Source organism: Loxodonta africana, chromosome 10 (assembly GCF_030014295.1).
Source record: "Loxodonta africana isolate mLoxAfr1 chromosome 10, mLoxAfr1.hap2, whole genome shotgun sequence".
Lineage (NCBI taxonomy): Eukaryota > Metazoa > Chordata > Mammalia > Proboscidea > Elephantidae > Loxodonta > Loxodonta africana.
In genome coordinates, this window is record NC_087351.1 from 13,421,724 (window position 1) to 13,443,925 (window position 22,202).

General features: G+C 51.1%; 1 protein-coding gene across 1 annotated transcript; it reads left to right on the top strand.

The window, feature by feature from the left end:
* Positions 1-2,236: 2,236 nt before the first annotated feature.
* On the top strand, positions 2,237-19,777 carry PLA2G4D (phospholipase A2 group IVD). Its single transcript, XM_064291960.1, has 20 exons — positions 2,237-2,362; positions 2,593-2,662; positions 2,854-2,990; positions 3,598-3,729; positions 4,480-4,514; positions 4,905-4,947; positions 6,506-6,569; positions 6,942-7,078; positions 7,877-7,987; positions 8,098-8,135; positions 8,315-8,450; positions 8,899-9,035; positions 10,838-11,060; positions 15,315-15,432; positions 15,783-15,920; positions 16,154-16,261; positions 16,399-16,590; positions 16,875-17,041; positions 17,693-17,879; positions 19,394-19,777. The coding sequence occupies exons 1-20, from the start codon at positions 2,237-2,239 to the stop codon at positions 19,618-19,620; spliced, it is 2,526 nt and encodes an 841-aa protein (XP_064148030.1). The 3' UTR covers positions 19,621-19,777.
* Positions 19,778-22,202: the final 2,425 nt, after the last annotated feature.

Sequence of the window (22,202 nt, forward strand, 5' to 3'; positions counted from 1 at the left end):
ACTTGCTCTCATTTTCTTCAGTTTCAGCTTGAACTTGCATATGAACAATTGATGGTCTGTTCCACAGTCGGCCTCTGGCTTTGAGCTTTTCCATAGTCTCTTTCCACAGATATAGTCAATTTGATTTCTGTGTGTTCCATCTGGTGAGGTCCATGGGTATAGTCACCATTTATGTTGGTGAAAGAAGGTGTTTGCAATGAAGAAGTCGTTGGTCTTGCAAAATTCTATCATTCGATCTCCGGCATTGTTTCTATCACCAAGGTCATATATTCCAACTACTGACCCTCCTTCTTTGTTTTCAACTTTCGCATTCCAATCACCAGTAATTATCAATGCATCTAGATTGCATGTTCGATCAATTTCAGACTGCAGCAGCTGATAAAAATCTTCTATGTCTTCATCTTTGGCCCTAATGGTTGGTGCATAAATTTGAGTAACAGTCGTATTAACTGGTCTTCCTTGTAGGCGTATGGATATTATCCTATCACTGACAGCGTTGTACTTCAGGACAGATCTTGAAACGTTCTTTTTGACCATGAATGCAACATCATTCCTCTTCAAGTTGTCATTCCCAGCATAGTAGACTATATGATTGTCTGATTCAAAATGGCCAATACCAGTCCATTTCAGCTCAGTAATGCCTAGGATATTAATGTTTATGCGTTCCATTTCATTTTTCACGACTTCCAATTTTCCCAGATTCGTACTTCGTACATTCCAGGTTCTGATTATTAATGGATGTTTGCAGCTGTTTCTTCTCATTTTGAGTCATGCCACATCAGCAAATGAAGTCCCGAAAGCTTTACTCCATCCACATCATTAAGATCGACTCTACTTTGAGGAGGCAGCTCTTCCCCAGTCATCTTTTGAGTGCCTTCCAACCTGGGGGGCTCATCTTCCAGCACCGTATCAGACAGTGTTCCGCTGCTATTCATAAGGTTTTCACTGGCTAATGCTTTTCAGAAGTAAACTGCCGGTCCTTCTTCCTAGTCTGTCTTAGTCTGGCAGCTCAGCTGAAACCTGTCCTCCATGGGTGACCCAGCTGGTATCTGAATACCGGTGGCATATCTTCCAGCATCACAGCAACACACAAGCCTCCACAGTAGGACAAACTAGCAGATATGTGGGGGAGGAGTATATAGCAAAGTGTATATAAGGTTTTGTATGAGAGACAGACTTGATGTGTAAACTTCCACTTAAAAAAAAAATACCCACCACCCGGGCACTGTGCTCCCTCAGGCTGGGTGCAGAGAAGGTGAAAAGGGTAAGGGGCAGGTGAGTTCTTACGTAGTTAGTGTGAGTCAAACCTGGGCACAGAGCCTTCTGAGTGGCAGGGGGCCCAGCGCAGGTGTTGCGTCTCTTGGCAGTACTTCTGTGGTTCTTCCTCAAGGCTACCATATCGCTCAACTTCAGAGTTTGCTGTTTCATATGCCTGAATGGGAGTGGTGCCGCTCTGTGGCCCTGAAGAGTCCCCTCTTTGCTGGGGGTCTCCCAAGGCACCATTCCCTGGTGCAGGCGATGCTCTCTCCTGATGGCCACGTCCTCTCTGCCTCTCTCTAATGCCCGCCCCACGAAGGCTGTTCCTGCTGGGGCCATGTACCCCACAGATGGTCTTCTCGGGCAGAGTCCCTTTCTACACAACGCTCTCCACCTGTCTTCCTTTGTTCTGCCAGACTATTTGAGTTACCTCAGACAGCAGGGGCTCATTGTAAGAAAACTGTGCAGGTACCCAGAAGTGCAGAAACCCCAGGTGCCCTCGGATTTCAGCAGTGCCAGGGCCCTCGACAGTGGAGCTCTGTGTTGCCCCCTAGTGCTCAGTCCCCAATAGGACTCAGCTGTGCCCTGGTCTGCCAACTCTTTTCTTCCTGCCACCTCCTCTCTCCTCACCTCACAGCTTCTGCCACTCGGTTTCTTCTCTTCATCCCTCTCTGGCGTGTACGTGGCCTGGCTCGGCCTCACCTGTGTCTTCACCACAGTGAACTTCCAACTGCAGTGCACATGGATCACTGTCATAGCTAGCCTGACCCTCCTGGAGTTTCCTAACTCAAACCCCAAGAGCACACAGATGGGCTGAACTCCAGCTTAGTGCCTATGGACATCCCAGACCACTGGTATCCCCAGGGCTCAGCCTCCATAAGTCACATGCCCACTTCCTGCCCAGAAGGGCTGGAGGAGGGGGTGTTGGGCAGCAGGCTCACACGCTTCACCACAGGGCTGCCTTCCTTGGGAGTTCTGGATGGCAGACCCCAAACTGATGTATCCAGTTGGGCAGCAGTACCTGGGCCTTCAGGGCCTGGCTTTCTCCCCTACATCGTGCAGTCCCATCCCTGAAGGGGAGTGTCCCACCAATTCTGCCCCTGGGGTGTGGTCTTCCCTTCCCATGACCCCAGGAACAGTGGTGGGCAAAGGTTGTTTGGTCCGCAAAGAACTGTCCCAGATGCCTGGAAGCAGATCAGCACCACCAAGTATCTGGAGAGAAGCCCCAGCACAGGCCGGAGGGGGTGCCCTTGGCCAGGGGCTCATGCAGTGCTGCAGGGGGTCTGGGCAGTGGAATGAGCAGGAGGGACTCAGTCAGCTGATATTTCTCTCCAGGAGACCTCTCCCTGCTGGCGGCTCACAGTGAAGGTCCTGGAGGCACGGAACCTGCCCTGGGCTGACCTGTGTGAGTAACGGTCTTCTGAGCTCCAGGAGGGGCATAGGGGATGACCAGACTCCATGGTAAAGGGACAGACTAGTGTCTTAGGACTGGCCTGGGCTGCCCATGGGGCCGCTGGGGTCTTGGTAGGAAGGTGGAGAGGCCCCTGGAGAGGGGTATGGAGAGTCCTCTCTCATCACTGTTTTCTTGTTTGGCAGTGAGCGAGGCTGATCCGTATGTGATCCTTCAGCTGCCAACTGTACCCGGAACAAAGTTTAAGACCAAGACGGTCACCAACTCCAACAACCCTGTATGGAATGAGACCTTCACCTTCCGAATCCAGAGTCAGGTCAAGGTGAAGACCAGGGTACTCCGACCACCTACCTGAGGACAGATCGAACCCCCCAAAGGGAGGCTTCTTGGTAGAGCACACCTTCCACCAGGACTCAGTCTGAGAGGCACTTGGGAAGAGGGCATCTTTGTGTCCCAGCCTGTATGTGCTATGAGAAAACGTGTGAACATACGTGGTCCTTCCACCACCTGGCTCTGTGACCCACCTCTGGCCAGCTGCTTCCTCTCTAAGCCCATCTATCAGTGGAGACAGTTAAGAGTCTCCTCTTGACTGGGTTGTTGTGAGGTTAAGTGAGAAGATGTGCAGAAGACTCCTAGCACAGTGCCTGGCACATAGAATGCCTTAGAGAACCAGCAAAGCCAGGAAAAAAGAAAGAGGAAATTCTTTGAAAGAATTTTAATCTTGATAAAAAAAAAAAATTAGGAGGGGAATTTAGGAACTTTGCCAGATTCTCTTGTATGCTTCTTTTAAGTTTCAAGGTTATTTTAAATTTGAAGTACAAAGGGTGGAGGTATCTTTCCAGCCCTGGACATCACTCTGGGTTCAACATTTGTACACTATTGTTGCTATGAGTAGATAATGTGCAAAGTTACTATTCTTGGGTCTCTAGAATGTTCTGGAGCTGAGCATCTACGATGAAGACTCTATTAAAAAGGATGATCTCTTCTTCAAGTTTCTCTATGATGTCTCAGAAGTTCTCCCTGGCAGGCTGCTCCAGAAGACCTTCTCCTGGGATCCTCAGGTAGGTGGGGAAGGCCCAATGGACCCTGCCTCTCACAACTCCTGGAAGAGGAAGTTGCTCAGTTTCTCCCATCTGTTGAAATGCTGCTGGGTCTAACTCATCCACAGAAAGATAGAAACCGCTCCCAGAGATATTTGTATTTTAATAGGAAGGGAGAAGGTTATGGAGTGAATCACTCCATGGAGCAATCTTAGTCACCTGTGGGAGGAAGGTTTTTGGTGGTGAGAACTTCCTATTGCCCCTCGAAACACAGCTTGGCGTAACCAACCCTTGGGGTCATTATGGGCTCCATTGCTTCTGATCACTGCCTCTCATCCTCTCATGGTGCCCAAGGCCTGCTTTACGAAGATCTCTGTGCTCTCTCTCCAAGAGGGTCAATCCTGTAGAGTGGGGTGGGCCGAGCTCTGGGGTCTGGATACCCCTCAAGAAGAAGACGAAACTGCTGCTGATCATCCCTGAGCCTCCCTCGGCCTGTGCTCTTGATTTCCCTTCAGCTTGCCCAGAGTTTTGAGACCCAGAGTGGAGGGGAGATCCATTCTCTGCAGACTTATGAGCTGTGGGTAACTTGGGCAGGTGGCCCACCTTGTTTCTCTAAGCTTCAGTTTCCTCATCTGTGAAATGGGAATAATTGTAATACAGTGTCTGCTTTAAAGCCTGCTTGAGGTGATGGGATGATGCACGTAAAACAACTCTGTCAGCACTAAAGATGGCTGTAAATGTTGACGACTTGTCCATCCACTTTGATTCCAGGTGGAGCTGGACGTTGAGTTCCTGGTGGAGAAAACGTGAGTACTCTCACATAGCCAGGGAGTGTCTGGGGACCCAGGCTCTACTTAGGGAGAGAGAGCTCGGGCCCTGACCCAGATCTCCCTGTTGGTCAGTCCAGTCAGAATTCACTCTAATGTCCTCACCACTGCCGGAGGGGTCGCGTGAGGGTCTACCTGAGAAATGAGGAGAGGAAGGTCAATGTTTTCTCTGTCCTACTCTCTCTGCTCCACCTACCCTTCTTCAGAAGCATCTCACCTGCACCCTGAACCTTACCCAGGGCTTGGAGACCCTCAGCATCACCCAAGGGAGATCCCAGATTGTCTGCACTTTGACCTTGAGGGGCACAGGTCAATGCAGGAAGCATTTGCCTTTGCAAAGCCAGACTCTGGATGGTTTGATTTTTCCAGGTTGGACCACCCAGAAAACCTCACCACCAACAACGTCCTTGTGGTAACTTCCCAGGCTCATGAGGGGGTGCTGACGGGGGGATGCCTCAGAGCAGGCACTGGGGTGCAGTGAGCCCAGGGACAGCTGCTGGGGTGTAAGCCCGAAGGGGTGAGGCAGGCACAGGGATTTGTGTTAAAACCACTCCTAGCCTCTCAGGTGGTCATCTGGGGCTGCGAACAGAGGCTGTGGGGCTTGGAGGTGCCTGGGTCTAAAGGGGTTGTGGGGAGAGGGGAGGCAGAGGCTTTGCTGGGAGGACGTTCTAGCTGAGGGACTACTGGAGGCATTTTAGGTGCTTCCTGATGGTGTTTAGTCCCACGTGATGAACCGGGTTCTTAACACTTGAAGAATGGTGAAGAACTCATGCAAGTCAGCCCCATGTGAGGTTAAGACTGAGATAACTGAGACCCAGGGGAAGCTTCCATTCTCAGAGATTTGGGACAGGGCCAGGGAGTTGATCAGCTCCTCTTTGGGACAGTAAAGGGTCCTGGTCTGCGCTCCTAAAGCAGCAAGCTCACGAAGGTGCAGTGAACAGGAACGGCCACTAGGTGGTGGGTGCTGCCTTTGATGCTTCCTAAATGTGGTCCTACAGCATCCGCAGTCCTGGGAGGAGAAGCTGGTCCAGGGGCAGGCGAGTGACGTGCCTAGGGTGCAAAATTTAAGGAGGCACTCACTCTCCGGGTCATGCAAGTTCCTGTTTGACGGGCTGGTGCTACTTTTTCAAATACACGTCAAAATAAATTCACACCTATGGCAGCTGTCTCGTCTCTGAGAGACGAATTGATACTTTGAGCAGTTGTATTTTTTATAGGAGAGCAGAGTCCCTGGGTGGGGCAAATGGTTAACATGCTTAGCTGCTAACTGAAAGGTTGGAAGTTTGAATCCACCCAGAGGTGCCTCGGAAGAAAGGCCTATCAATCTACTTCTGAAAAACCAGCCATTGAAAGCCCCACGGAGCATGTACAGTTCTACTCAGACACGATGTGTCACCAGGAGTCAGAGTCGACTCGGTGGTAACTGGTATAGGAGACGGTCAGTGGCAAGAGTCCAGTGGGCTGTGGCTCCACAGAAAGACTGCATGCTTTACAGGAGAACGCAGACAGTGCAATGGGCAAGCAGTGAAGCAGAGGACGCTTGGGAGATACCCTCACACTGAAGTTTTAAGCGTTCCTCTGGTACCCATCCCATCACCCTGTAAGACAGCAGTTTGCATAGCACCATCTGAGAGTGGTCCTCCAAATCTAGGCTACAAGAGAAATGTAGAGAGGAAAGAAGTGTGCCTGAGAGCCAAGAGTCTTTCAGGGATTCCAGAGCTTTGGCAAAGCTGGGGGGCTTGGGGAGCTGGTGGGGCTGGGGCTCCACTGGCTGCTCCTGAGTGTCTGGGTTAGCTTTCAGCTGTGCGGATCAGAGATGGGGTGTGAGGTTTCTGCTTGTAGCACCACTCTGGGGCCCACTCATTGTTCAGGGTGTGGCGGGCTGGGGACAACAAGGCTCAGAGGGCTGGGATTGAGGGGACCTCCGTATGCCCAGCAAAGCCCTCTGCCCACGGTGTGGTCTGTCCCAGGCCCGGGAGCTGTCGTGCCTGAACGTGCATCTGGACAGCACAGGGAGCATAGCCGTGGCCCCAGGTGAGAACTGCCAGCTCTGGGTTCTGCCTGGACCCTGCAGGTGAGAGAAGCTGGGAGACCTGCACAGAGTGGTGAGCAAGGAAGCTCTGCCTGCCTCTCCCTTCTCATCCACAAAACAACAGGTCTCCTCTGGGCAGGAGGGTCCCCTGACCTGGGGGAGAGCATGCTGCAGGGGTGGGGGCCCCATGGGGACTCTGGGGCCCAGCAGGCTGGGGAAGGTCTCTTTTCAGAACCTGATTTACTATGGACAAGACTTCTAGGCTTCAACCACGTCCAGGCATTACTGCTGGTTTCTTGGGGCTCCGGACTCCTGTTCCCCACACGCTGACCAACACTGCAACCCTCTTGTCTGACCTGCCCATTCTCCCCCAGATCAGGACAAACTGGAGCTGGAGCTGGTGCTGAAGGGGTCATACGAGGATACACAGACAGTGACCCTGGGCAAAGCCTCTGCCTTCTGCTTCCACTACATGGCAGCCCAGGAGACAGAGCTGAGTGGGCGCCTGCGGGTGAGTCTCGGCTCTAGAGCTCTCCCACTGACCCCGCCTTTGGCCAGCTCCAGCTCCTCCAGCTGCTGCAGGCCCCTCCATGGCATTCCCCTGCCCAGGCCCGGCCGTCTGTGGTTTTGTCAGCCCCCCAGTTAGGCCTCACCCCCTTGACAGCAGACATCGAAGGTCTTCAGAGGCTGAGGGGCTTGGTGGGGGTCCCCTACGCCCATGTCAGTCTTTGTTTAAACCCTTCGATGGTTCCCTCGGAATGCTCTTGGAATAAGATCTGATGTCTGTGGTCCTCCAGGCCCTGCACAGTCTGGCCCCTGCTTACCTCTGCCCCTCATTTTATGTTCTGCCTCATTTATAATGCTCCAGCCACAATTCTCTCTTCTTGCTTTTCCAGTGTGCCAAGTCCTTTCCCTGACCTCCTCTGGCTCTTCCAAGGGTGCCTCCTCCTTCTTCACACCTCAGCTCAAACGGTGCCTCTTCAGAGAGGCCTTCCTTGACGCCCTCACCATACACTCCACCTGTGTCTGCTCCGTCACATAGTGTAACACGTATGAAGGTCCCTGTATAACACTTACAAGGGAAACACAGAAAGCGACACGGGTTACTCATCTGTTTCTTTATACATGCACTTGTTAGAACAATGCCTTTGCATGACATCAATGTTAGCTGTTATTATTTTTGTAGCTGTTAGTGAATACCAGGGAGGACTGTGTCTGCCTGGATGACTGGGTCTGTCGAGATACTCTGTAAGGATTTATTGAATAAGTGAGTGAGTGAGTGAATGAATGAATGAATATTTTCTTCCAGGGCTCTACAAGCAGTGGCTGGAACACAGACATCTCAGCTGAGCCCCTCACTGTGCCCCTGCAGTCCTTGACCGTGGGGAAGAAGGTGACCATTGATCTTCCTGTCCCAAATGTAAGTGGCCCCACCTGGATGGGCAGTGCCAGGGAGAAGGAGGATGGGGGAGTCCATGTCCTCCTCACGGCCCAGGACATTCTGAGCAGGGTCTCTTGCCTTGATTTTAGGCTTCAGAAGTGAGGCTTCAGCTCAAGGCAGAGGGCTGGTAAGGAACATCCATATCTGTGGGGGACAGTGGGGTGCCATGGGGAAGCGGAGTGCTGTGGAAAAGGGTGGTCCTGGGTTGGAAGCAGGGAGGTCCTCTGGCAGCTCACTACGAGCTTGGTCAGCTCGTGGACGCACTATGCAGCTCCCCCCTGACCCCTGGATTCTCCACTGCCCCAGCCCCGAGGAGCTGGCTGTGCAGCTGGGCTTCGACCTGTGTGCAGAGGAGCAAGCCTTCCTGAGCAAGAGGAAGCAGGTGGTGGCCAGGGCCCTGCAGCAGGCCCTGCAGCTGGAGGGCAACCTGCAGGAGGATGAGGTCTGTGGGCTGGGCTGGAGGGTGGGGGTCCCAGGCTCTGCAGCTGGAGGGTGGGGATCCCAGGCCCTGCAGCTAGACAGTGGGGGTCCTAGGCCCTGCAGCTAGAGGGTGGGTCCCAGGCCCTGCAGCTGAAGGGTGACCTGCAGGATGAGGTCTGGGGGTGCCTTAAGGGAGTGCCTGATATCTATACCCTCTCCAGACACTCCAGACTGGGTAGTGGGCATTTGTGAGGAGCTACAGGGCTGTGGGCAAGCTTTGGGGATCTCATTCCCTTTGGGGCTCTGTCCTGGGGTCTGTTCTGGGTAGGGGCTGGGCTCTAACTCCAGCCCTGACTTTAAGAGGCCCTGATCATAAGGCCCTGTTCCCTGGAGACAGAGAGCAGATGGGGCCCTGGGTAAGGCAGGAGGCAGCTCCTCCTTGTCGTGTGATGTGTCTGTGTGTGCTCCAGGTCCCCATCGTGGGCATCATGGCCACCGGAGGGGGTGCCCGGGCCATGACCTCACTCTACGGCCACCTGTTGGCCCTGCAGAAGCTGGGTCTCCTGGACTGCGTGACCTACCTCAGTGGCATCTCAGGCTCTACATGGTGAGGACTCTGGAGACTAGCAGAGATGACCATGGCCCAGGGAGGGGAGGAGTAGATGCTGCAGGAGCCTTCTATATGGGGAAGCCAAGTGGGTGTGAGGAGTATGGTCTGAGGGGCATCAAGAAGGCTCTCTCGAAAAGCAGGAAACATTTACAGAAGTCTGCTATGAGCTAGGGGGAGCAAGAGGTCCATTCTCAGATATTACTGAAGGGGCATGAGATAGATGATTCAGAAAGAACTGGGTTTGAGTCTCAGCTCCACCACATACTGGCTGTGTGACTTTCAGCAACTTATCGCCATTGATTCTCAGTTGACTCATCTCCAAAACAGGGAGAATAATACTGTGTGCTCCTCAGAATTGGAGTGAGGTAACCCGTGTAAAACACTTGACTTAGTGCCTGACCCATAGGAGGAGCTCCAACTTGGTAGCTCTTTTTCCTTTCATCCTCACAAACACTCTCCCAGGTGGTTTCTATTATTACCCACACAGTATAGACGACTGAATCGAGGCTGAGAGATGCTACTTTATCTCAGGACAACATTGCCTTCTTTTGGAATATTTCACTGCTAGAGAATTCTTACTGAAATGTGATTTTCAGGAATAAGAAGAGAAGCTGTTACCAGCCAAAACCTAAGAGGGGTTTAGATGACAGTCGTTAACTGGGATAGCATTAAAGGGCTTCAGGATAGCACATCATGCTTGGTAAAGTAGAGGGTCACTGGAAAAGAGGGAGACCCTCAACGAGATGGATTGACACAGTGGCTGCAACGATGGGCTCAAGCGTAAAAACAATTGTAAGGATGGTGCAGGACCTGGCAGTGTTTTGTTCTGTGGTACACAGGGTTGCTAATAACAACAGGATAACCTGTGACGATAGGAGACGTAAGGTCTGGAGCTGTGCGGTAGATTTGGCAGCCACTAGCCACACATGGCTGCCAAGCACTTGTAATGTGGCCAGTCTAAATTGAGATGTGCTGTCAATATAAACTTTACAGTGAAGTTTTTCAAATCAAGCCAGTCTCTCTTAAAAAAACTTATACACACCTTGCTATGTACCCCTAGATGCTCTCCCGCTAATGAGACAGCACACTCCACCTCTCCACCCTGTATTCCCCGCGTCCTTATGGCCATCTTCTGACCCCCTCTGCCTTCTCATCTCCCCTCCAGCCAGGAGCAGCCCACATAGTCTCATGTGCCCACTTGAACCAAGAAGCTCACTCCTTACCAGTATCATTTTCTGTCTTATAGTCCAGTGCAATCCCTGTCTGAAGAGTTGGCTTCAGGAATGGTTCCAGTCTTGGGCTAACACAGGGTCTGGGGACCGTGACCTCTGGGGTCCCTCAAGTCTCAGTCAGACCGTTAAGTCTGGTCTTTTTATGAGAACTTGAGGTCTACATCCCGCTGTTCTGCTCCATCAGGGATTCTCTTTACAGTGAATTTTGAAGACTTGGTCTGAAAAAAGAATGTAAATTATGTCATTAATTTTCTACACTGATTATATCCTGAAATAGTAATGATAGATGGACATATTGAATTAAATAAAATATGTTATTGGAATTAATTTTGGTTTTTTAAAAAACCTTTTTAATGTGGCTACTAGAAAATTTAAAATTACATATACGTGTGGCTCACATTATATTTATATTCGACAGTGCTTGTCTAGAAGGAGACACATTTTCAAGATGGGGGGGCTTGTGGCAGGAGCCATGTGTTGGGAGAGGCTCAAGGGTGGGAAGGAGGAGTTACAGTGACCTGTGCTAGGCCTCAGCCTCCTACTGCCCCTGTCTCCCTGCTCCCCCAGGACAATGGCCCACCTGTACGGGAACCCTGAGTGGTCACAGCAGGACCTTGAGGGACCCATCCTATATGCCCGAGAGCACATGGCCAAGAGCAAGCTGGAGACCTTCTCCCCAGAATGCCTGAGCAGCTACCTGGAGGAGCTGAAGCTGCGGTCTGAGCAGGGCTACCCCACCACCTTTGTGGACCTGTGGGCCCTAGTGTTGGAGAACATGCTGCATGGCCAGGTAGGCACCTGCGCCCCAGGGGTAGAGTGTGAGAGAAGGCTGGAGCACCACGTAGCTGTCAGGGCATGCATGTGCCCTGCAGGGTGAGAGAGGCCAGGGCTGGTTGTTAAAGGACATTGGAACCATTGTGTGTTAGGGTCTTCCCAGGACATTCTGGATCAATTGCTATGAAACAGAAATGTCTGGGTTTTCCAAGAGCCAGGGGACTAGTCAGTCTCAAAGTCAGTTATGGAAACACAGTGTTTGCACTGTGTTTAAGAGCCAGCAAGGTTGCTGGAGGCACTTGTATTTTACATAGACTGCAATATGCAGTTTTCCAGGGTTGGGGTGGTGGTGGCTGAGTTTATTTCTGGATCTCTCTTACCTTTGGACCCCCAGCTTAACCTGTGCTCCGGCCTGTGCCCTGAGTTCTGTCCCCTTTTGCTCTATAGACATGTGCCTTAGGGTTCTTTGGAGAAACAGAACCAGTGAGATACATACATACTGAGAGAGAGATTGTTTGATTTTCTTCAAGGGATTGGCTCATGTGATTTTGGGACTGGCAAGTCCCCATTCCATAGGTCAGGTGGCAAGCTGGAGCCTTCTGTAGGCTTGTGTCCTAGGATCCATAGGTCGGGTGATAGGAAGAGTGCAAAGTGAAGACGGAGAGAGAGTTCTGCCAAAATATCTATTTATAGTCTCGAGGCAGAACACACCCTAAGGAAACTCCCTTTTCAACTGATTGATTACATTACGTTACGCCACATGGTGGAAGAGGATTACATTACATTAGATTGCCTTGTGGAATAGCGACTAGAGCTTGGCCAAACCACTGGAAATCATAGCCTAACCAAGTTGACACATAAAATTAACCATCACAGCATGGAAAACATTAGGCCGAAGCTTGCCAAAATTGATAAATGCCATCAGGGCAAAGTGGCTTTGGTGCTCAGGTACTCATTTATATCCCTGCGTTCCAATTTGCCTTTATATTTTGACCCGATGGTTCTTTACTTTCTTGGCTGCTGTGCAATGTTTTAAAAAAAAAAAATTTTTTTTTTAATCTAACATTCTTAGTATTTTCAGTGCAACAGGTAGTCTAAATAATTTTTTTTTATTATTATTACCAGAAATGAAGTCTACATCTCTTTTTTTAACTGAACTCTTGACTAAAACCAACATAAGTACTTGAAATATTTTTATTTTAATAACATGTTGTCTGTATCCTTTGGGTCTATAGTTTAAGTTTGTGTTCAGTATTGAAGGTGTGGTGTTTTAATAACGAACTTTTCTACCAGGTGGCAACAGTGAGTTACTGCTGAGTGGGAGTTTAACAGTCCATTTTATGAGGTGCTAGAAAATGCAGTCTGATCCTAGGCTAGAAAGAAGACTTTTATTTAATTATCATTTCATCAACCAGTCATGACTTAATGCATGGTTTTATGTACAAGGTTTATAGTTGTTTTTAAAAAGGCAAACCTAATTAGTTTTTCACTGTTCACAGTAATAAAAATTGGTATTATCGGACACCTATGTATTCCAAAAAATGAGCAGCCAAGAGGTTTTAAAAAATTGTCCCAATACAAAAGTGTTTCAATTCGCTGTTCTTTTTTTCTTAGTTATCATGACTTACCTCTTACCAATAACATTTTTTACAAGTTTTTAGATAAAAACAGATGTTTATTACTGAAACCCTGGTGGCCTAGTGGTTAAGAGCTATGGCTGCTAACCAAAAGTTTGGCAGTTCAAATCCACCAGGTGCTCTTTGGAAACTTTGTGGGGTATTCTACTCTGTCCTATAGGGTCGCTATGCGTCAGAGTCAACTTGATGAAAATGGGTTTGTTTTTTTCTTTTTTATATAATACACTAATCTAAAAGTCATTTTAAAATATCAGAAATATAACTCCAATAGTGACAAATTACAATTTAAATAATACTAAGGATTAGAGAAATATTCTATAACATTGCTTCAGCTTTTAGAAAAACCTACTCGTAAAATACACCAGTTATGGTCAGTGCCTCTCAGACTAACATGCCTCCATTCACTAACATGCAGTTTCTTTAATCTGTTGCTGGCAAGCACTGAGCTGCTTACCATTCCTCAAGGAGGAACTCATAGTTTTTATTGTATCTCTTCCTGAGTTAAGAAGGTCTCACATGTTTTCTCCAACTTCGGGTGCAGGATTGTATAAACCCTTTAGTCCTATCAGGTACAATGCCCAAACCATGTCAACACGTCACCCACTCTGATATTTCGAGTGAAAACCTTGAGTCATCAAAACAGTGTTCTACAGGGTTGGGGAGACTCATTTGGAAATTAGAGGACTAGAGACCTAGAGTCCTGCCTGTACCTTAAAAACCAATTGCTTTCGGGCCAATTTCAACTTATGGTAACCCCATGTGTGTCAGAGTAGAACAGTGCTCCATAGGGTTTTTAACAGCCAATTTTTTGGAAGTAGATTGCCAAGCCTTTCTTCTGAGATGTCTCTGGGTGGACTCGAACCACCAAGATATCCGTTAGCAGCCGAGTCCTTTAGCCATTTGCACCACCCAGGGACTCCACCTACAGCTTATTGGTGAGCCATTATAGGGAATACTAAGAACGGTTTCAACAGATGGAAGGGTGTTCTGACCCTTTCCAAGCCTTTCCCTTGTCATTTCCCTCATCATACATATCAAAAGAGTAAGCAAACAGGATTTCTCTATAAAAAGGCTTTGAGACAGGAAGGCACAGATGTTAATCAAACCTCCTGCCGTCCCAGCACGTACACACATTCACATCTACAGGGCAGAGTTTTAGATACAACGGCATCAGTGCTCTGTCTGGCGATTCTCCTGACTATTCCCTGAAGCTTGTTATGTTGGATTCCAGTGAAGGATCTGGGAGACGGGTGGCTGTGGTTGGCGCATGAGCACTCTCATCAAGTGACAGGACAGTGGGCTGCCGGGGGAAGGGGAAATACACTGGGCTAGTGTCCTGGGAGAATAAAATAAGGGAAAATTCCTGATTCTCAGAAGAGACTGAGCCATCTGTATATTTAACATGTTCTCTGAGTAAATCTCCTCGTAAGAGTTGATAGGCAAGTTGGGAACTCCCTCGGGTGAGACACTGAGCAAGGTCACTTCCAGTTTGGCAGGTCTAAGGAAGGGATGACACATTTGTGGTACATGGACGACTCCTTCAGAAGCTCAGCCCAGGACTGAGTGCCTCAACCTCAGCTGTGGCAGCAGAATCTGTCCCCATGGTGGTGCCCCAGGCAACCACTGCCTCAACTTTGCGGAAGCTTGAGATGAGCCCTATTTGCATCTCTGGTCTGGGATCTACTGAGACTTTTCTGTGCCCCTATAACTTGGTGGGAATCCCTGGGTGGTGCAAACAGTCCCGCTAACCGAAAGGTTGGTGTTCAGTCCATCCAGAGGCACCTGGAAAGAAAGGCCTGGTGACCTACTTTCCCAACCATCAGCCATTGGAAACCCTCTGGAGCAAAGTTCCACTCTGACACACGTGGGGTCACCATGAGTCAGAGATGAGTTGATGGCAACTGGTTTTGGTTCTGTGCCCCTAGAGCTAGGTGAGGCTTTGTAGAAGCTCCCCTCAAAAGGCCAGTCACAGTCCTTGCCATCAGAGAGCTGGAGTTTTATTGAAGAGAAAATTAGAAACAGAAAAGGCCAGAATAAATAAATAAGCTTACTCTGTGTGATGCAGGAAGAAGGGGGTGGGGCAAGGCTGTCAGGAAAGCATGTGGGAGGGGCTAGAACTTGAACTGCATCAGGGTGAACCCCGAAGGGGCAGTCCACCCCTGGCATAACTTACAGTGAATGCGAAACGGGGATTTCTGTGTCCTTTCTGGAAAGTGACACGTGCTCATGTGTGCAAGCGTGTACCTGTGCCTTAGTGTCTGTGTCAGTGTCCATGTCCCTTCCACTGCTTGACCTGTAAAGACAGGGCCCCTCAGACCCAGGACGCAGGGGTCAGGGCCACTGTTGGCATGGTAATCCTTGTGAGTGGCGCCCCCTGCAGACAAGCAGTGCACAACCAGCTTAGCCATATATGGGAACCCTGCTTATGGGGCTGCTCCGAACATGGGGCGGGAGTGGGAGCCAAACGCACACACTCCACCCATGCCCCCCAAATCCCTCTAAACAGAGAGGAGGCTCAATGGAGGGGCCGTCTCCTGCCCCCCAGCCTGGGTCCCCACTCTGTCCCTGTCCTGGTGGGGTTGCCACCTCAGGGATGCTCCTGACCTCACTCGGCCCCCCATGTCCCCCACCAGAAGATGCATCAGACGCTGTCAGGACAGAAAGCTGCTCTGCAGCAGGGCCAGAACCCTCTGCCACTCTACCTGAGCCTCAATGTCAAAGAGAACCATCTGGAGACCCTCGACTTCAAGGGTACAGTCCTGGCCACTCCATCCCCAATACACTCACCCAAACCCTCTGGACGCTGAGGGTTCCCAGAGAATTTAATCATGAAACTCCTTTCCAGACTGCTCAAACTTCTGGAAGGGTGGTGGTTCCAATGGGCTCAGGAGGAGCCAGAGGGGTTTCTGTCCTGGGGTGGGGGTGAGGATGTGGACAAGGGCTAGGTCGGAGTTGGGGAGACAGGAGTCTGCATTTGTGGCATCTGCTGAGTTGACATCCACACCAGCCAGGCAGGAGGGGGACTGAGGCCTGATGGGGGCAGTGTCTTGGGTCCCCACCCACTCTCCTCACATTCCTGCCTCTCCCTTCTACCCCGTTAGAGTGGGTCGAGTTTTCCCCCTATGAGATTGGGTTCTTGAAGTATGGGGCCTTCATCCCCTCTGAGCTCTTGGGCTCTGACTTCTTCATGGGGCGGCTGATGAGGAAGCTCCCTGAGTCCCGGATCTGCTTTCTTGAAGGTGAGGGGGTCACTGTGAAGGCTCCACCCGGTTCTAGGGCAGGCCTGTGCCTGGACATGTCTCCCAAAGCTCAGGTCTGGGCAGAGGCCTGGGGTGAGGGGAGGGGGGCTGAGAAAAGCCATCACAGAAGCTGTGCTCCTCCCCCCTCCCATTTTCTACCCACACTCAAGGTTGGGACCACTGGCTTCCAGGTGGGGGCAGGGCCTGACCTCTCTCGGGGGTTGGCCTTTCAGGTATCTGGAGCAACATTGTCTCCCTGAACTTGCTGGATCTCTGGCATGGCCTCACCAGCTCCGGGGAAGCCTGGAAACAGCACATCCGGGACAAGATGAGGAGCATGGGTAGGAAGGGGAGCCTGGGATGAGGCCTCTTCCCCTTCAGACGCTGGCTGAGGGGTGGGCTGTGAGACGGAAAGAAGGGCCAAGAGCCAGGCCCTCCCAGGCCTCTAAAGGACCAGTGTCTCTTTCTCTTGCCACAGAGGAGCCCCCTGCCTCCTCAGAGACCTCCTCATACCTAGAGGCCTCGTGGCTGCAGCCTGGAACGGCACTGGCCCAAGCCTTCAAGGACTTCCTGATAAACAGGCCGCTCTACCAGTGCAGCCCCAACTTCCTCCATGGCCTCCAGCTGCACCAGGACTACTACCACCAGAAAGACTTCTCTACCTGGGCAGGTAAGGGCCATGGTGGTATGTCCCCAGGTAATAAGGTTGGGCATGAGTGGGAATGGCCCAAGACTGTGGACTCACAGAGGTCTTGGGGGTCACAGGATCCACTTCTGGGGTGTGACTTGAGACCAGTCCATTGGAAAGTCTTGGGGAGGGCTGGCTAGCAGCTACGTCAGGCAGGGCAGTCAGAGGCAAGAAGGGGACATGGAGGCAGTCGTGGTGTGAAGAGGACAGGGTGGACAATCCGTGGCAGGGTGGCTGCCCCTGACTGTGGGTGCCTCCCGCACCAGACTGCCAGCTGGATGGCACCCCCAGCCAGCTGACCCTCCAGGAGACACAGCTCTGCCTGGTGGACAGCGGCTACTTCATCAACACCAGCTGCCCCTCCATGTTCCGACCAGGCCGCAAGCTGGACCTCATCCTCTTCTTTGACTACTCCTTGTCCTCATCCTTTGAGGTACCTCTGGCCACCCCAAAGTTGCCAAGGGAATCCCAGGCCCTCTGCCCAGTCAGGCCAGGCTCTAGGGGCAGGTGGCAGGGCCACTGAGCCACTGGCCCAGACCTCCTCTGTCCCCAAGGGGATGGAAGGGTAACAGGCTCCTGCCAGGGTCCTCAGTTGGGAAGGTGTATGGTGCTGTGGCTGTGGGCTCCCAGGACAGGTGAACAAGGGAACCTCAACCCTACCTCCCTCCCCCAAGAAGAGTAGCCTGGACTGAGCTGGGAGGAGACCCTGGGCATCTCTATACCCAACCCCAAGGCCATCCTGGGGCTCTGTGGGGGGTAGGGCTGTGATGTAGAATTGGGTCCCCTACTGAGGTCCTTTTGGCTCTGGGGCTTGAATAATCCAGCAACAGCAATCAGAAACAGGAGGTGGTGCTGTGTCTGTACTCACCTAAAGATTTTATTAAGAAAATATTGCAAGTCACCAAGATCCTTAGACTCCCTCCGAGGGACTATGTCACTTAACTAGGTCACTAGCAGAACCAAATCGGGACATGGTCTTGACACCGAGGGAGCCAGTATGGGCTGGAGCTGCCCAGCATTTTCTGGAGTCCTGGTTTGGGATGACTCGGGAGCAGTTGGTTCTCTCTGGGCCACCTCGCCCTAGGTGCTGCAGCAGACTGAGCTGTACTGCCGGGCCCATGGGCTGCCCTTCCCCCGCGTGGAGCTGAACCCTCAGGAACTTCGCCAGACCAGGGAGTGCTACCTCTTCTCCGACCCTGACCGCCCTGAGGCCCCTGTCCTGCTCTACTTCCCGCTGGTTAACGCCTCCTTCAAGGACCACTCGGCCCCTGGTAAGGAGCCCCTTTGCTCCCTCTCAGCTAGGTAGCCCTGTCCTGGGCCCCTTCCAGCTGCCCCTGCTGCTGAGCCGAGGGTGGAGAGCCTGACCAGCACAAGGCGTAAGGCTAGTCCACCCAGTCTTGGACATAGTGCCCGGCCTCTGTTGCTAATGGGCACTGAATGTAGTGAGGAGGGGCAGAGGGGGGACTTGCCCCCTGGCACAAGTCCAAGGGGGCTCCAGGTGAGGTGCGAAATGACATTCTGAGGCACCAGAAATCTGAAAGTCGCCTCATTGAAGCAGCCAAGCAAGAGGGAGGAAGGCGTTTCTGCTGAGGTGTAGCTGCTATCGACATCTATTCTTCTTTGAAATTGGGGGAGTGCAACTTAGAGATTGCCACTGGGCACTCATTACCCTCCCTAAGCCTCTGAATGGGCAAGGTCACTGTGCTTGTGTCCTCCTTTGGCTCCCCCCACCCCGCAAGTCCCTGTAGCTACTCCTGGGCTCCTCTGTGCTGTGGAGTGGTGTTCCAGAATCTCTGAGTCAGGGGCCCAGACCGCAGCCATCTCCACCACTTCTCAGACACCAAGCTGGCGACTGACTTCACCAGGTTCTCCAGGCTAAACAGGCAGGAAAGAGAGGCCTTAGTCCCCTCTCTCAGATCCCCCTAAACCTATCTGCGGTTTCCATTGGTCTCTCTGTCACCCTACCCCAGCCCAGGCGGGGGCTTCTTTGCAGAGACCCAGGGGACCCCAAAATCTAAACCTTCATCAATTCCTTCTGATCCTCTCTTCTCACCAATTAGTCAGACTTCTCTCTCCTTTTGGTGGGAAAACCAAAAGTCTGCCTTGTGTGTTATTCCCAGCTTCCTAGTTTCCACCAGAATTTCAAGGGTTCCAACTTTGCACTTAGCATGCTCAGCCTGCATCCCGGAATCCTAAAGAGCTGTCTCTCTTTCAACAAAGACTGGTTCTTGCAAAGCAAAAGCCCTTTGCTTTCCAGAATCTCGTTTACGTCATGAGTTTTAAGAATCCATTTGCTAACATGCAGTTGACTTCCTTGTTCTATCTGTTCCCACCTTCCCTCTGAAGCAATGTGGCGAGATATTCTGCGACTGCCCGAATGGTGAAAGAAGTGGAATATCTCAAGGAAACACTGGGAGCAGCAAACTCTTAAATCTCAGCTGCTAACTGAAAAGTTACCGGCTTGAGCCCATCAGCTGCTCCTGGGGAGAAAAGACTTGGAGATCTGCTCCTGTAAAAAAAAAAAAAAAAAAAAAATTTTTTTTTGCCTAGGAAACCCTATGGGGCAATTCACTCTATCTAAAAGGTCACTATGAGTTGGAATTAACTCAATGGCAAACAACAACAAACATTTATATTTCTGGGCAAAAGACAGAGAGCCGAGAGAAAGGCAAGGAATCACCTTCAGTGGGGAGCTGCCCTCACCTGGGCCAGCCTGCAGGCTTAGCCCTGCCCAGTTGTGGAGGTCTCTGTGCCTGGCTCCTAACAGCTCTTGTGCCCCATGCAGGTGTCCAGCGCAGCTCTGCAGAGCTCCAGACTGGCCAAGTGGATCTCACCAGGGCCACCTCACCCTATTCCACGTTCAACATGACGTACAAGGAGGAAGACTTTGACCGCCTGCTGCACCTCAGTGACTACAATGTGCGGAACAGCCAGGACACCATCCTGCAGGCCTTGAGAATGGCACTGAAGCACCATGCCTCAGCGAACAGGCCTCCAGAGGTGCAGACATGAGGCTGCTCAGGGGCTCCAGGACTCTGAGGGCCTCACTCTGGCTCTCCAGGGCCTGAGGACTTACCCAGTCCGCAGCTGAGTCCTCCCGGGGCTGGAGTTTCCCAGCTCTCCCAAGCCCAGGCCACCTCTGCTGATGGTCTGACTGCCCAGGGCGCCACGTCCCACCTAAAGCTCACTTTTATATCCATGGCTGGTTTGATAGGAGCCAGCCCTAAACTTTTCCCCTGGCCAGTGTGTGGCACAGTTGGTCAGACTGAACAAATATTCACACTTAATTATTTCCACGCCTGAGCAGAATGAATTTGGGGTCAAGCTATAGGTACCAGACAGGAAGGCCGGGAACTGCCTGACCTGAGAGGTGGCTCCGGGCATCAGCAATCACAGTATGTCCTGAACACACTCACCTCTTACCTCTCACACTCAAAGGCACACACACACGTATGCACACATGCACACCCGTGGACACGCATATGCATGCACACACACACGCACACAAACACGTACAGACACGCTCACAACTACAGATGTCCTGGCCTAGATGGGTGCTGCAGTGAGAGCTTCAGGATAGATGAACCCTTCAATGGATCCCTCTTCCCTCTGCCTTTGCGTATTTGGCTTGATTTTGATTCTCCGCTTTCCCTATTTTATCACGAACTCTTATTGTTTTTAACAATGGTGACGATGGTATCTCCTGGCTATTGCATTTTATTTTGTTCCAAGCATTTTACATTATTTCTCTTAACCCTCACAACTGCCTAATGTGTTTTGTTAGTATTTTTATCACCACTTTATCAATGATGAAACCCAGGGGTGAGAAAGAAAAAAGCAGCTGGGAGCTGACCTGGCACGACTGCTGGGCCCTGGCATCCTCCTGGTGAACATAAGCAATGTCACAGAACACCAGCCACAGGCAGTGTCACTCAGAAATCCTGTATGAGTACGGGCAAAAACAAGGGCATGGCGGAACCACAGAAATGACCAAACGTTGCCCTCTTCCAGCTGACCCGAGTGATCGCTGCTGCTTTACCAGCTGCTTTAGCCCTGGTCCCTGCCTCGTAGGTAAGGATTATTAAGAACTCAACCATAGAATTTCCCCTGATTTCTGACAGTGGATTTTTTCTCTGAACTGAGTACTGCCAGGAAGTGGGGGAAATTCTACAATTGAGTTCTTAATAATTTTTACCTAGGAGGCGGGGGAAAGGAGCAGGGCTAAAGCTGTAATTGGTAAAGGAGCAGTAATCGCCGGGGTTAGCTGGAAGAGGGCAATGTTTGGTCATTTTGTGGTTCCACTGTGCCCCTGTTTTCTGGGGCAAATGGTTAATGGCTAGGCTGCTAATTGAAAAGTTGGAGGTTCGAGACCACTCAGAGGTGCCTTGGAAAAAAAGGTCAAAGTTTCTTTCAAAAAATTAGCCACTAAAAACCCAGTAGAGCACAGTTCTACTCTGGACACCCACAGGGTCACCATGAGCAGAGTCAACACGACGGCAGCTGGTACCGGCACTGGTATAACACCATTTGGAAGAAAGGTCTGGCAATCTACGTTTATAAATCAGCCAGGAAAAACCCTACGGATCACAATGGTCCAATCCGCAGCCTATCACGGGGATTCTGGTGCAGGACTAAACAGGGTTTTTTTCTATCCCACATGAGGTCTCCATGAATCAGGGGCCTACTTGACAGTCGCTGACAATAACAACAACAACACCCACTTACTGAGACACTCCCAGCTCCCCATGATGAGTGGTCTCCTTTGTTGCTACAAGTATCAATGGCCCCAAATTTGTTTTACTACAGGGGTGTTTCTGGTGGTCTTTGGCTGGTGGGCATTAGCAGGGGTTGAGAAACTTGCTCAAGATCACTGAGCTCAAAAGTGGCAAAAGTAGACCCTGAAGCTTTTAAAACCAAGGCCCAAGCTTTAACCACCACACTGCCCTGCCTCTGTAGCGGGCCCTGTGCTCTAGAGGGTGAGGGGGATTCTTTCTACTGGAGAACTTTCAATAAAGCCAGAGAGAGGGAGAGTTGAAATGAGTCCCATACAGCCCCCAGTGCTGGCTGGGCTGAGGCTCAGGGCAATGCCTGGCGTGCGAGTGTGCATGTGTGTGTGAGTGTGTTTGTCTCACCTTACCCCCAGCTGATTAGCTGCTGTTACACACCCCGAGTCCCCCAAGGACCAGGAGGCCCCAGCAGCCTCACCCTGATCTGGGTAAGGACTGTGACTAAACACGTCAGGTCCCCACCAGAGGGCTCCTGTGTGGATTGCACGAGACTCTTCCTGCAGCCCGTAGCCCCCTCCTAGGCCAGGCCCACACCCAGGAGCAGGGGCAGGAAGGCCCCACAGGCAATCTCGTCACCAGTCCCAGGGCTGGGCTGACCCTCTGCCCTTTGCTCAACACACGTGACGGCAGTGGGATTGGCAAGCAAAGGATGAATATGAGACACAGTTCCTTTTCCTGATCAAGTTGGATTTACCTCAACAATTCAAGAAAGGTTTTATGTGAGGAAATTTATATATTTTATTTAACAATTTATAGACCAGACGAGAATAACAATATAAAAGTAATTGCTTGATAAAATTGAACACA